This window comes from Anabas testudineus, chromosome 6 (assembly GCF_900324465.2).
Source record: "Anabas testudineus chromosome 6, fAnaTes1.2, whole genome shotgun sequence".
NCBI lineage: Eukaryota > Metazoa > Chordata > Actinopteri > Anabantiformes > Anabantidae > Anabas > Anabas testudineus.
Window position 1 is genome coordinate 2,211,351 of NC_046615.1, and position 13,855 is coordinate 2,225,205.

The 13,855-nt window shown below is 42.3% G+C and overlaps 1 protein-coding gene across 1 annotated transcript; it reads right to left on the reverse strand.

Moving 5' to 3' along the window:
• Positions 1-683: 683 nt before the first annotated feature.
• LOC113165547 (carbohydrate sulfotransferase 6-like) lies at positions 684-5,478 on the reverse strand. The gene is made up of 2 exons (XM_026365156.1): positions 5,235-5,478; positions 684-2,240 (listed from the first exon to the last, which is right to left on the reverse strand). The coding sequence occupies exon 2, from the start codon at positions 2,136-2,138 to the stop codon at positions 945-947; it is 1,194 nt and encodes a 397-aa protein (XP_026220941.1). The 5' UTR covers positions 2,139-2,240; positions 5,235-5,478; the 3' UTR covers positions 684-944.
• Between the last annotated feature and the right edge of the window lie 8,377 nt (positions 5,479-13,855).

Below are 13,855 nucleotides of genomic sequence, written 5' to 3' on the forward strand. Positions count from 1 at the left end.
AATGTAGGTCACATGGACTTATGCAGGACCAAAGCTGCTGCTGTTGCTCTGCTAACAAAGGTGGTGGACATGCTCTGCTTTCTCTGTAGACTAGTGTTGGCTGATGCAAGTATCAAATCACTAACACAATACATTAAAGACAAATATGCAGCTAATGCCTGCAAAAACCAGTTAACTAACACGATACCAATAACATGCCAACCCCCATCAACCTGTGCATACACACAACACAAAGAGGTCTTTGATACATGCTTAATAACAGCAAAAAATGTAAACTAGTATTGGCAGACACACGCTGCTGTAAACAAACACCAAGCTCATGGTCATAATAACAGTTGAGACAATTCCGCACTGGTCAGTCAGTCCACTCCATCCTCCCTACCTCAGGTCAGTTATAAGGTTAGTGCTACTGTGTGTGGATTTTACAGCTGCACAGCACATCTTGCAAATTGCAACCGACTTGGAAAGTATCTGGTCTTCCTCGTGAAAAACATAGTGTTAATGAGTGTAGGATTTATAGTTTACAGGTGACTATATATGCCCAGCATCCACCATGTGTCTTGTGCTCATAATACACATCTGCAGCAACATTAACATAAAGTAAGTCTTATTAAAAAGGAGTAAAAATATCAAATTACTGGGCCATTCACATGTCTTAAGAAATAAACATAAATGTCTAATAATCAAATAGATTAGATTTTATTGATGAAGACATGTAATAATCAATTAATTTTGCTCTATGATGAATTTACACCTACATATAAGCCAGACGTCACTCACACATCAATGTTATAACAATGTTATATCACAAAAGTGATCCTTCAGTTGATGAATTAGTCTGCAGTAACACATAATTATATTACTCTATAATTATTATTATTATTATTATGATTGCATGACATAATAATAATGACAGCTAAAAAAGCCTTTGTAGAATGTGGATATCATTGATTGCTTGGATCCTCTGTTCTAGTTGGTAACCAGCTGAACTGATATGGTTCCTGTGGCACCAGCAGATCTATGTCAAGTCTCTTCTGTTCTTTTTCACTGTGAACCATCTTGTACCCGAGCAGTGACATGGCTTCTTTACACACTTCCTGGATGCGTTTGACCTTGCTGTATGGCAGCATGGTACGCCAAGCCTGGGAGACCTCCACAGCATTTCGTGAAATTATTTTAAATGCGTCTTTCTTTGAGCCTTTGCCTTTTCCATGGGTCACATTGTAGATCCAATCCTCCATCTGCCTGGTCATCTCAAGTCCTACAAACTCATACATGGAAAAGATCTCCCCAAGTGGGTTGTGCACCAAGTCCTCATAGCGGACCATTTTGTATCTTCCATTTAAAAATGGAGGGGGCTTCAGGATGGCCCTCTCAATACGCATGTGGCTACGACAGATCTCCTGTAAGACTTGATACTGCACCTCACCTGCTGGAACATTTCTCTGATCTAACACAACAGCATTGTCACTCTCAAAGGCTTTGGCTGACTCCTCTCTAGACCGCATCACAGCACGTGGGTCTCGGACTAAGTGGATGATCCGCAGATCTAAGTTTGGATCCTGCAAAAGTGGGTAGAGTGATTCCAGCTCAAAAAATCGTACTTCTTTTAACACCACGTGACTGTAGGTGCCACAGGCCTCCTCCACCCCCTTCAGACTTGTACCTTTACATGCCTTAAGGCACTGAGTCTGGTTGCTGAACTCATTCCGTGGTGTAAGAGGACAGGCTGGTGGTGAGCACAGTGCTCTACTGTGACTCCACATAAACAAGGAGGAGACACTGTGTTGCTCTGGTAGGTAGGCCTCCATCACTGAGAAGTCACACAGGAAGGCGTTCTGTAATAGATCACTTACAGCCATACGGTGTGCTGGAGCACCGGTTTTCTTCAGTTTGGACCACACGTGCCAAGCAGGTTCCATGAGATAGAAGACAGATGGGTGCTGACTGAACACCTGACCCAGGAAGGATGAACCTGATCTCCATGATGAAAGCAGCAGGACGTGAACTTTGTTGTCGGAGTCAACAAAGCTCTGGGGAATGACCTGGTTGTACCACTCGCAAAACAGCACCAATGCTGCCCCCTGCAGGATGACCAGTAAAAACATTGTGCTGTGGTTCACTCTAAGGGGACGCATGATGGTTGCAGATTACTCAGTCGCTGGTGCTCAGCGTGGATCTCACCCTTTTTCTTTTACTCTCTGTAGCTACGTGTTATTTCCTCTTCCAAATAGACAGGGCTGAAAGTAAAAGAAGAGAATAATAGAGATGAATAAAAAAAAAAGAGAAAAATAGCTCTGTTGAAGGATGTTGGAGATGGAGCCAACCACACAGCTACAGTGCTTTCAACATGTCAGCTGTTTGGTTTTCACTGCAGCACAGGATTTTCAGCTCTATTTCTCTCCATGAATTCATGATTTGTCATACATGGAGTCATACATCTTCTTCCTCTCGTTCGTCTTTTCCCATCAGGGGTCGCCACAGCAAATCATCCTTTTCCACCTCACTCTATCATGAACATCTTCTACCCTCACACCAGCCAACCTCATGTCCTCTGTTAAGACATCCATATATCTCCTCCTTGGTCGTCCTCTTGTCCTCCTGCCTGGCAGCTCCATCTCCAACATCCTTCTACCTATATAATCACTATCTCTCCACATGTCCACATAAACCATCTCAGTCTGGCCTGTCTGACTTTGTCGCTAACACAGGCAACATGAGCCGTCCCTCTGATGTGCTCGTTCCTTATTCTGTCTAACCTGGTCACTCCTAAGGAGAACCTCAACATCTTCATCTCTGCTACCTCCACCTCAGCCCCCTGTAACCTAACGCTTCTACTTTGATCCCTCTCGTTTAGACACATGTATTCTTACTACGTCTTACTACGACTAACTTTCATGCCTCTTCTTTCCGGAGCAAACCTCCACCTCTCCAGCTGTTCCTCTACCTGCTCTCTATTCTCATTGCAAATCACAATGTCATCCGCAAACATCATTGTCCAGGGAGATTCCTGTCTGACCTCATCTGTCAGCCTGTCCATCAACATAGCAAACAAGAAGGGACTCCACCCTTTCCATCTCTGTCCTTAATCACCCTTACCTGTTGCACATCCTTCCCATCTCTGTCTCTCTGTCTGGCTAGCCTGTACACGTCCTTCTCTCCTTCCTTTGTGTCTAACCTGTCATACAGCTCATCGTAAGCTTTCTGTTTGTTCTTTGCCACCTCCCTCTTCACTCTACTCTGCGCTTCCTTGTACTCCTGTCTACTTTCCTCAGTCCTTTCTACATCCCACTTCCTTCTAGCTAACTTCTTCCTCTGGATGCATTCCTGTACTTCCTCATTCCACCACCAAGTGTCTTTACCTTCTTTCCTCTTTCCAGATGACACACCTAGCACCTTCCTACCTGTTTCCCTGATAACCTCTGCTGTAGTTTCCCAGTCACCTGGAAGCTCATCCTGACCACCCAGAACCTGTCTCAACTTCTGCCTGAATTCCTCACAAGTTTCTTCATTCTTTAACTTCCACCACTTGGTCTTCTTTTCTGTCGTTCCCTCTTCTTCTTCCTGACCTCCAGAGTCATCTTACACACCACCATGCGGTGCTGTCTGGCTACACTCTCTCCTACCACCACTTTGCAGTCACTAACCTCTCTCTAATGACCTCGTCTAGGATAGGATGTAGTCCACCTGCGTACTCCTACCTCCACTCTTGTATGTCACTCTGTGTTCCTCTCTCTTCTGGAAGTAAGTGTTGACTACAGCCATTTCCATCCTCTTAGCAAAGTCCACCACCATCTGTCCTTCCAGATTCCTTTGCTTTACACCAAACCTGCCCATCACCTCCTCATCACCCCTGTTGCCCTCACCAACATGCCCATTGAAGTCTGTTCCAACAACAACTCTCTCTCCTCTGGGGATACTCTCTATGATCTCATCAAACTCACTCCAGACTCTCTCCTTCTCTTTTGACTTACAGTCAACTTGTGGAGAATACCCACTGACTACATTAACCATCACCTCTTTGATTTCTAGCTTTAGGCTCATCACCCCGTCTGAGACTCTTTTCACCTCTAGGACATTGTTCACAAACTCCCCCTTCAGATCACTCCTACCCCGTTTCTCTTCCTATCAACACCATTATCTCTCTCTCACCATGAACCCTTCTGCCTCCCCTCTTTCTTCAACCAACAGTAGTCAAATTTCCACGGGCACCCAGTAGGTTAACAGCATCGGTGGCGGTCGTTGTTAACCTGGGCCTCAACCGATTCGGTATCAAATTCTCATCTACGATTCGCATGCTTGTTTTTGGCAAGTTTCATGCTGGATGCCCTTCCTGACGCAACCCTCTCTATTTATCCGGGCTTAGGACTGACACAGAAGTCACTGGCTTGCAACCCCTGTGGCTAGACTGCATGGAGTCATACATGAATTCATTAAATTTCATGTACCTTTACCCTTAAGTTATTCCAGATTATGAAATGAAAGGAGAAAGTTGAAATGAAGTTTACATTAAAGAAGAAAGAAAATGTAAGGAACTTTTTAAAAGGAATTTTAACACTGCAGATACCTTTGAACGTACCAGCCTTTTGCTAAGTAGTACTTTTATTTTGAAAATATGATTCACTTAAAGCTCTTGCTGAAAGGTCCTAAGCAGGGCTTTAATTGTAAAAAATTACACTGCTATTGTGAAGGTTGACTGACAAGGTGGAAAAGGTATGTGCATTTCTTTGAAATGAATGTCAGTTCAACAGAAAAGACAAGTTTAACCTTAAGAATGACACAGACACACGCCCATCCCAAGATTAGAAGCATTAGAAGTATGAGATAATAGTACTATTAGCTGAAATACAATAATATAGGGCATAACACACACACACACACACGCTACAGATAGATAGATTACATAGAGGAAAACGGTTTTGTATCAATTTTTGATACTAATATTAATTTGGTCCTGTTTAAAAAGGGTTGGTTTTTGTTATTAAATCCTGCTTTGGAAAATGCCCCTTTAAAGGAAAAGGTATAGGATTGTCTCTAAGCAGCTTGATATCTATGTGACTACAGTTCCAGATATTACTAAGAAATCCTAGATTCCTTGGACGGTAATAAATTTCCTCAGACATGCATTTTGAAAACTGACCCCCATATAGAACAGAATGATAATGTGAAAAAAAGAACAATAGACAACTTCCAAAAACATACAATCAAGCAAAAAATAAAAAATAAATCTTTACCTGATCAAACCATTGGCCGCTTATTGAGCACCACCATGCTCCACAGAGGACTCTGCACAAAAGGAAACTAGAAATGAATGCTTGGCTTATTTGAGCTCATAGACAATTCTGCACACCTCACACAAAAAATTCCACACACAAAATCTGTCACTCAAAAAGAGCTGACTGGCAGGTCTTTCAAGTTATTTCACAACATTCATTGTTTCTCAGAATTCTGCAGCTTGACGTAAATATCCATGTTGAAATAGACAGACACAAGGGGCTGTATGTAAACGTGTATATATGTACAGTGTTTAGAGTTTCTTATTATTAACAGTTTGAAATCTGATCATCTGCGTGTATATGTAAAGTATTGATAATTACACTGACCTGATTTGGAATTAACAGGGTTCCCATGGTTGTCTATCTCATCAAAGGTCCCATATACATGTGCAACAACAATTTCCTATGTGAATTATGTCAAAATATCAAAATATCATACTTTGTTGATGTATTGGTATAAAGTTTGAAGATGAGTCTGTGACATTTGTGTCACTTAGCTCATTAGTGATGTTAATTTAACATGTTTGTAAAATATTTATATATAATATAATTGTAAAAAAAGAGAATCGCTCCTAGGCATGGCTCAAAATGGTGTCACCAGGTAGAACAAAGTAGATATATGTTTTACACACTGTTACTGTGCTATAGACTGTTTTATAGAAAATATGAAGAGCCCATTCATTTACCAGATATTTTGTGTGCTTGTGTGTTTGTCTGTGAACATCTGGACAATTCAGTGATTCAGTGTTCCACTTCTTTAGCTGGTTAAACAGCATATCCATTCGTGGCATGATCTTGTGAAACCCACTGAAAAATCAGGGCATTGATTGAGGCTTCTGTCTTGTCATGGCTACAGAGAGCAAGTTTAAAAACTCACACAACCAATTATTTTCAATAAAATGTGTCGATTCTCGTTCACCTCCTCATCATCGTTTTTTCTCACCGCAATTCTGTGGCCCTCATCCAGTTGATAATTATGTCTATGGCTGGCTTGACCTCTCCATGTGTCCTCTTGTACACTTGCTCGGACATTGAAGGCAATCTTAGGGCCTTAGGACAGCATAGCTTTTCAAAGATAGTGGTACATGCTGGAGCTAACGATATACGCCTTCGTCAGTCTGAGGTTACCAAGAATAACTTTAAAGAGGTGTTTAAATTAGCGAAGGCGATGTCCGAAGTGGTAATCTTCTCTGGCCCCCTCCCAATGAGACGAGGTGACATAACCTACAGCAGGTTATGGTCGCTGAACCGCTGGATGTCCAGGTGGTGCTCCGAAAACAACGTGGGCTTCATAGATAATTGGAGTACCTTTGAGGGCAAACCTGGCCTGTTAGGGCGGGACGGTGTCCATCCCACTCGGGAAGGTGCTGCTCTCATTTCTTGCAGTATAGCTCATAGTCTAAGATCAGGCCTAGCTAGTCGCTGACTACCCAGAGTCCAGGCCAGGGAGCAGACAAACAGGCTAAACCAACCGTCTGCTAGCTGCACAGAGTCGTCACTCAGGGTTCAACATATTGAGACTGTGTCTGTTCCTCGAGCTAAACAAAAAGCTAGAAAAACCCAGAAAGTATGTTTTAATAATTTAATTAACATACAGACCTCAAATTCAGAGCACACTGATTGTGCAGCCAGCACCTCTGATCTGAAGTTAGGACTGTTAAATATTAGATCTCTTACATCTAAAGCTCTTACTGTTAATGAAACTATCACAGATCAGGAGTTTGATATACTCTGTTTAACAGAAACCTGGATTAAACAGGACGAGTATGTAGCTTTAAATGAAGCAACTCCTCCTGGATACAGCTACATTCACCAGCCTCGTCTGACTGGTAGAGGAGGAGGTGTCGCAGTTATTTATAATGATAAACTGACTATCGTACAAAAGCATGTACACAAATTTAAAGCTTTTGAATGTCTTTATAGTAACATAACAAGTATAGATACAAATATAAAGTCTGCTCAGCCGATCCCGCTAATTATCATTTACAGACCCCCAGGGCCCTACTCTGAATTTCTTTGTGAATTTGCAGATTTCCTTTCTAACCTAGTTGTTTCTGTAGACAAAGCGTTAATTGCTGGAGATTTTAATATTCACTTTGAGAATCCAGAAGACCCTCTGAGAACAGCATTTATGTCCATATTGGACTCGCTAGGAGTAGATCAGTGTGTAGTAGGACCCACTCATAAAGCGGGTCACACCTTAGATTTAATAATATCATTCGGTTTAAGTATAAGAAATTTACTTACGCTCCCACTGTCTGAAGTTATCTCAGACCACTATCTTGTTTCAACTACAGTGTGTCATATTAACAATGTATACTCAGCGCCGCGCTATCGCATTAAACGTACATTTACATCAACTACCGCACAGAGCTTTATTAGTAATCTTCCAGAGTTATCAACTTTGATTGGATCACCGTCTGACACCACAGAACTAGACCAGGCGACTGAATATCTCGAGTCGTCATTACATTATACCTTAGATAAAGTAGCTCCAGTTAAAAGAAAAGTCATTAGAGATAAGAAACTTGCTCCTTGGTATAACGATGACACGCGCGTCTTAAAACAGACTACTCGAAAGTTAGAACGTAAATGGCGCCAAACTAAACTGTTAGTATTCCAGATAGCGTGGAAGGAGAGCATCCTGAACTATAAAAAAGCTCTTAGTGCAGCTAGATCAACGTATCTCTCCACTCTCATAGAAAACAACAAAAACAACCCTAGATTTTTATTTAATACAGTAGCCAAATTAACTAGAAAGAAAACTACTGCAGATATCTCCACAACAACGTTGTGCAGTAGTGAGGACTTCATGAACTTTTTCAATAACAAAATTGTAAATATAAGGCAGAAAATTCAAGCTTTAAAACCAGACAATTTAGTTGACGCAGGTGACGAGCTAACCTCAGCAGATCAGTACCTAGATTACTTTACTCCTCTTGAAGAGAATGAACTAATTTCACTCATCTCTTCTGCAAAATCTTCAACCTGTACATTAGACCCTATACCGACACACTTTCTAAAACAGATAGTGCCAGAAATAATAGAACCCCTGCTGACAATCATAAATTCCTCACTCAGCTGTGGGTATGTCCCAAAGTGTTTTAAATTAGCAGTTATTAAACCGCTAATCAAGAAACCTGATCTCGACCCTTGTCAGCTGTCAAATTACAGGCCGATATCAAACCTCCCCTTTATCTCAAAGATTCTCGAAAAGATAGTAGCTGGGCAGCTATCCTCGTATCTTCATAGAAATAACATACATGAACTCTATCAGTCAGGATTTAGGCCTCATCACAGCACAGAGACGGCCCTTGTTAAAGTAGTAAATGACCTCCTATTGGCCTCTGATCAGGGTAGTGTCTCTATGCTTGTGCTACTCGATCTCAGTGCAGCTTTCGACACCATTGACCATAGTATTCTCCTTCACAGACTAGAAAATGTTGTTGGAATTAAGGGAACGGCCCTCTCCTGGCTTAGGTCCTATTTGACTGATCGTTATCAGTATGTAGATCTAAATGGCGATTACTCCACATGCTCTCCAGTGGAGTTTGGTGTTCCACAGGGTTCAGTTTTAGGCCCCCTGCTTTTTTCCCTCTACATGCTTCCTCTGGGCAACATTATCCGTAAACATGGTATTAACTTTCATTGTTATGCTGACGACACACAGTTATATGTTTCATCAAAACCAGATGAGATCAAACTGCTTAATAAAGTTGAGCAATGTGTAAAGGATATACGAGACTGGATGCTAATTAACTTCCTTCTGCTAAATCCTGATAAGACAGAAGTACTAGTTATAGGATCATCTGCAGCTAGAAGCAAGATGTTAGACCACACCGTAACTCTAGATGGCCTTTCCGTTACATCTAGTGCAACAGTCAAAGACCTTGGTGTAATTCTAGATTCCAGTCTTTCATTTGAAGCTCATGTAAATAATGTCACCAGGACAGCTTTCTTTCACCTCAGAAATATTGCCAAGATAAGGAATATTTTGTCACTAAATGATGCAGAAAAATTAGTCCATGCTTTCATCACCTCTAGGTTGGACTACTGTAATGCCTTACTGTCTGGCTGTTCAGCCAGGTGCATAAACAAGCTTCAGTTAGTTCAGAATGCAGCAGCGAGAGTCCTCACTCGAACCAGAAGATACGATCACATCACGCCTATCTTATCTACACTTCATTGGCTCCCCGTGAAATTTCGCATTGATTTTAAAATACTACTTTTGACATTTAAAGCATTAAATGGTCTTGCGCCGCATTATCTAAGTGAACTGCTAGTGTCTTATGATCCACCACGCCTACTTCGCTCAAAGGATGCTGGCTGCCTGTCAGTACCTCGTATCCTAAAAACTACAGCTGGGGGCAGAGCTTTTTCTTACAAAGCCCCAAAGTTATGGAATAGCCTTCCAAATAGCGTTCGGGACTCAGACACAGTCTCAGTGTTTAAGTCTAGGCTGAAAACCTACCTATTTAGTCAAGCATTTGAGTAAATAGATCTGGGAAGGACTCATGGACGTAGAGCATTATGGTGAACTGGTATGTTTAGATGCTGTCTTCCCAACTCTCACTGATCACTCGGGTTTGTTGATGGTGAAGTGTTTGGTTGCTCTACATCCCAGTGCGCCCTCATGTCTGTGTTTTCTTCTGAACCCACCCTTTTAGTTAGGCTGTCATAATTAGTCCTGCCGGAGTCCCTGCTGCACTACACTAAATATACATTCACCTCTAACGTTATCTGACTGTGAATACAACTAACTGCAATCTCTCCTCTTCTCTCTCTTTCCCTCTCCCTCTCTCTTTTCCCTCTTCCTGTCTCTCTGTCGAGCTACACGTCATTCCACCCTTTGCCCTCTGGACCTGTCTGACTCGTCCTGATGCCCAACTTCTGGCTGGAGATCTCGTCGCCTGGATCCACCGTTTGCCCTTTGGGATGCGTTTGGAGACTGGATTGGTCACAAGCTACTATGATGTCGGTCCCGGCCTCGGCGGACGTCGGAAGCTGTTTCTTGGAGGTCTCGACTCAACGCTCGATAGTCAAGGAATGGAACTAGTCTGCCTGCAATAACTAACTGGACTCCATATTAACTTAAAATACTTTAACTGTTATACTGGACTGCTGCCTACACAGCATGTAATCACCCATATGAGGATGGGTTCCCTGTTGAGTCTGGTTCCTCTCAAGGTTTCTTCCTGTTGCCTTCTCAGGGAGTTTTTCCTTGCCACTGTCGCCCTCGGCTTGCTCATCAGGGACAATCACATTATTATGACTCATACACATACACTGTTCATGTACTGTTCTTTGGTTGTGTAAAGCTGCTTTGTGACAATGTCAATTGTAAAAAGCGCTCTACAAATAAAATTGAATTGAATTGAATTGAACTTGCTCTTTCAATTGTTCTGATAAATTTTTAATGTCTCTAATTTAAATGGATGCCGAGCCTTCCTGCTTCACAATTTCTGAAGGAAACCTCTCGTGTAAGTTTGACCTTTTTCTCTAGCCTGTCATTTAATTATGGTGTCTGGTTGATGTGGGCCAAGCTCTTTAACCCGTAATTGTAACTGTGGTTGTCCTTTTCAAATTCTCTCTTCAGAAGAAGAGATTTTACTGAATTAGGAGGAGGAGTTTCCAGTCTTGTGTTTCGGTTTCCATCGTAGTCAGCAGCATTAGCTCTCCCTTGTTCACTCATTGGCTACATTTATGTTGCTGTGTGTAAATATTGAATCAACTATTGGTTAAACTGTGGCACTTTCACTTCTCGGGGGGGCTGTGGCTCAATAGGTAGAGTAGTCACCTGCCAATCACAGGATTGGTGGTTTGATTCCCAGCTGCCTTGCCTTGGGCAAGATACTGAACCCAACCCCCCATTGAGTCAGGTCAGCTGCATAGCAGCTCTGCCATCGGTATGTGTGAATGTGTGAATGGGTGAATGAGACGGTAAATGTTCTGCACTTATATAGCGCTTTTCTACCTAGCTGGTACTCAAAGCACTATATAAGTGCAGAACATCTACCATTTACTTCTGAACTAGTGCAGAATTTTCAACCACAGACAGCGATTTACATTATATGATATTATATGTTTTTTTGCCAAATTTAGTCACCAATACATTAATGGTAATGGTTCTTGTTCTATTGGCCAGCTGCCACTGGTCCAAAGTCAAGGTGAAAATCTTTATATGTCAGTTCTTAGGAACAAGTAGGTCAATGTCTTACCAGAGCATATTCTGTGTGCTTTGGCTTAGTTTACCAAGTGCCGTTTAATATATCACATGTAAAACCAGTCACCATAATATCATAGGCCTTTATATTGAAGCACTAGTACACTCGAGATAAAGTCTGAGTGAGTCTGAAGAAGTGCTTCGTCATTGTCAACATTGTTCCCTATTGAGTAATTAACTTTATTGGGGGATCTTGATGGCATTCTAATTCACTCTGAAGCAACAACTTCTATTGCTCCTATATGACATTTGATTTCTTCTTAATTCTTACACAGCCGTTAAATAAATCCAGAAATCAATGTCATCATCTGATGTCTTACCAATAACTATGTAATAATGTACACTCATTGGTACACCATTAGACAAGCTTGAACTGGACTGTCTAATGAAATCTACAACCTGGGGAGGAGCAGGTGGGCTACCACAAGGTTTACTGTGACTTTAGTAATGGGAAATGGACAGATAAATTTAAGTCATGTATAGGGCACATGAAGGAGAATGTCTGAAGAGGAGAGCAGTGCTTGCTGACCAGGGCAAGGAGAGCAGAGGGGACCCAGATTTATTTTACTAAACTTCAAACAAAGGAGGTTGATAATCGTAGCCAATCTGGAATGGCATTAACTCTGTTGGAGCATCTGCAACAGAGTTATGTGCATACTCCGCCAATACCACATGTCTCAACCAGGAGGATGGTTAATGAGTGCACAGGAGTCGTAGGCCAGTCTCCAGTTCCGGCTCATCCAGGTATTTTTGCATAAGCGCTTTCTCCTGGGCTGATAAGGTGTACCGACAGCCACATAAGGGAGTGGTGCCGAGAAGCAGATCAATACTACAGTCATAGGAGAGATAAAGGGGCAATAATGTGGACCACATCAAACACTCATCTGACACCTTTGTCAAGTCTGAAGATGACTTCCACTGCGTGGTACTGACGGGACAGGAAAATAATGATTAGCGACAGACATTTTTATGGGAACAGTGCATCTGAGACGAGGATGAATGAAATGATTGTCCAAAGTGGCTCAATAGCTGCCCCCTTCTTTCTATGACTTTACTCTTCCAGATAAAGGTGGGGTTGCCCTCTCTGCATTGGTTTAGGAGACAGAAGAATGGCCTCCCGAGGCCTCAAGTGTTAAAAGAATCAGTGTGTATTCACATTATGCCAATTTTAGGGAGCCAAAAGATCTGGGATTCATTCTCTGACCAATCTGGGCACTGAGTTCTACCAGCCAGTTAAAAGTACCGGCAAAGGTCTTGTGCAAACACTTAATTTAGTCCAGGATTAAAAATTAAATGAAGCATTGTCATTCCAGCCACATGAAATGGAACCAGGTGGAACATATAAGCAGGAACCTGGCTCAATGAGGGTCTAGGGGAGAATAACAACTAGTAACGAGTAAACAGAAGGGATGTGCACTGAACTAAACTAACTGTGATGGGTGGGAAAACAATCAGGCGAGGCAGCAGAGTTGTGACGAGCTCCAGGGTCAGGAACGTGATGCATGTATGCTAGGTAATGGAGTTCCGGGACACAGGAATGAGAGGGTAGGTCAGACGTGAATCCAGTCAATCAGGTCATGCAATCAACAAAGAGAAGAGGGGGAGAGGCACAGAGAGAGCAACAATTAGGCCATATATAGTCACAGCAGGAAGTCAGGCTGGAGACACAGAGGTTAGTGACCAGAATGAACAAGGAGCGATAGAACATGACCCAGGTTAAGATGAGGTAGATGTGTGGAAGGGAAATTAACTGAATGCTGGAAAGGAGTTCAACCAGAAAGGGCTTGGTGGAGGTCAGGCAAGGGATTATGGGAGATGGAGTCTTGGAAAATGGCAAGAGATGTAGAGGGGCCTGGGTTGGGTTCAAGAAACCTGTGAATGCAGGATTGGGTCCAGTGCAGGAGAGCATACAGTCCAGAGGAGGCGAGCATAAAGCTGATGATCTGGTGGATGTGAGAGTAAACAGCAGAGCAGTCCACAGAGGAGGAAGGAAGAGAGAACAGAGAGGTCAACTATAGTTATGGCAGGAAGTCAGACCAGAGACCATGACACATCTCTAAACCATCACAGAACCGTCCTGCCATTACTACACCACCACTAGAAAAGTCAAATTCTGTAGGCAGCACTGAAAAATGAAATGATTTTTGCAGGGTAGTCTGCAGTAGGATTTGAATGTTTTTAGATCAGCAAATAACATTCGTGTAATCTAGTGCTACACACTAAGAGAAGAAGGACATTAACGCCAATGAGGTGTTGGGTGGTGCAGTTGCAGCAACAGAACTGTCATGACTTGTAGAAAACAGAAGTTGTGTGTGATGTTTGTATTTTGCTTGAGTCAGATGATCAGGGATAAATT

What these genes read in the sequence shown, in the direction of transcription:
- LOC113165547 (XM_026365156.1), bottom strand. Translation starts at nt 2,138, where the DNA reads ATGCGTCCCCTTAGAGTGAACCACAGCACAATGTTTTTACTGGTCATC.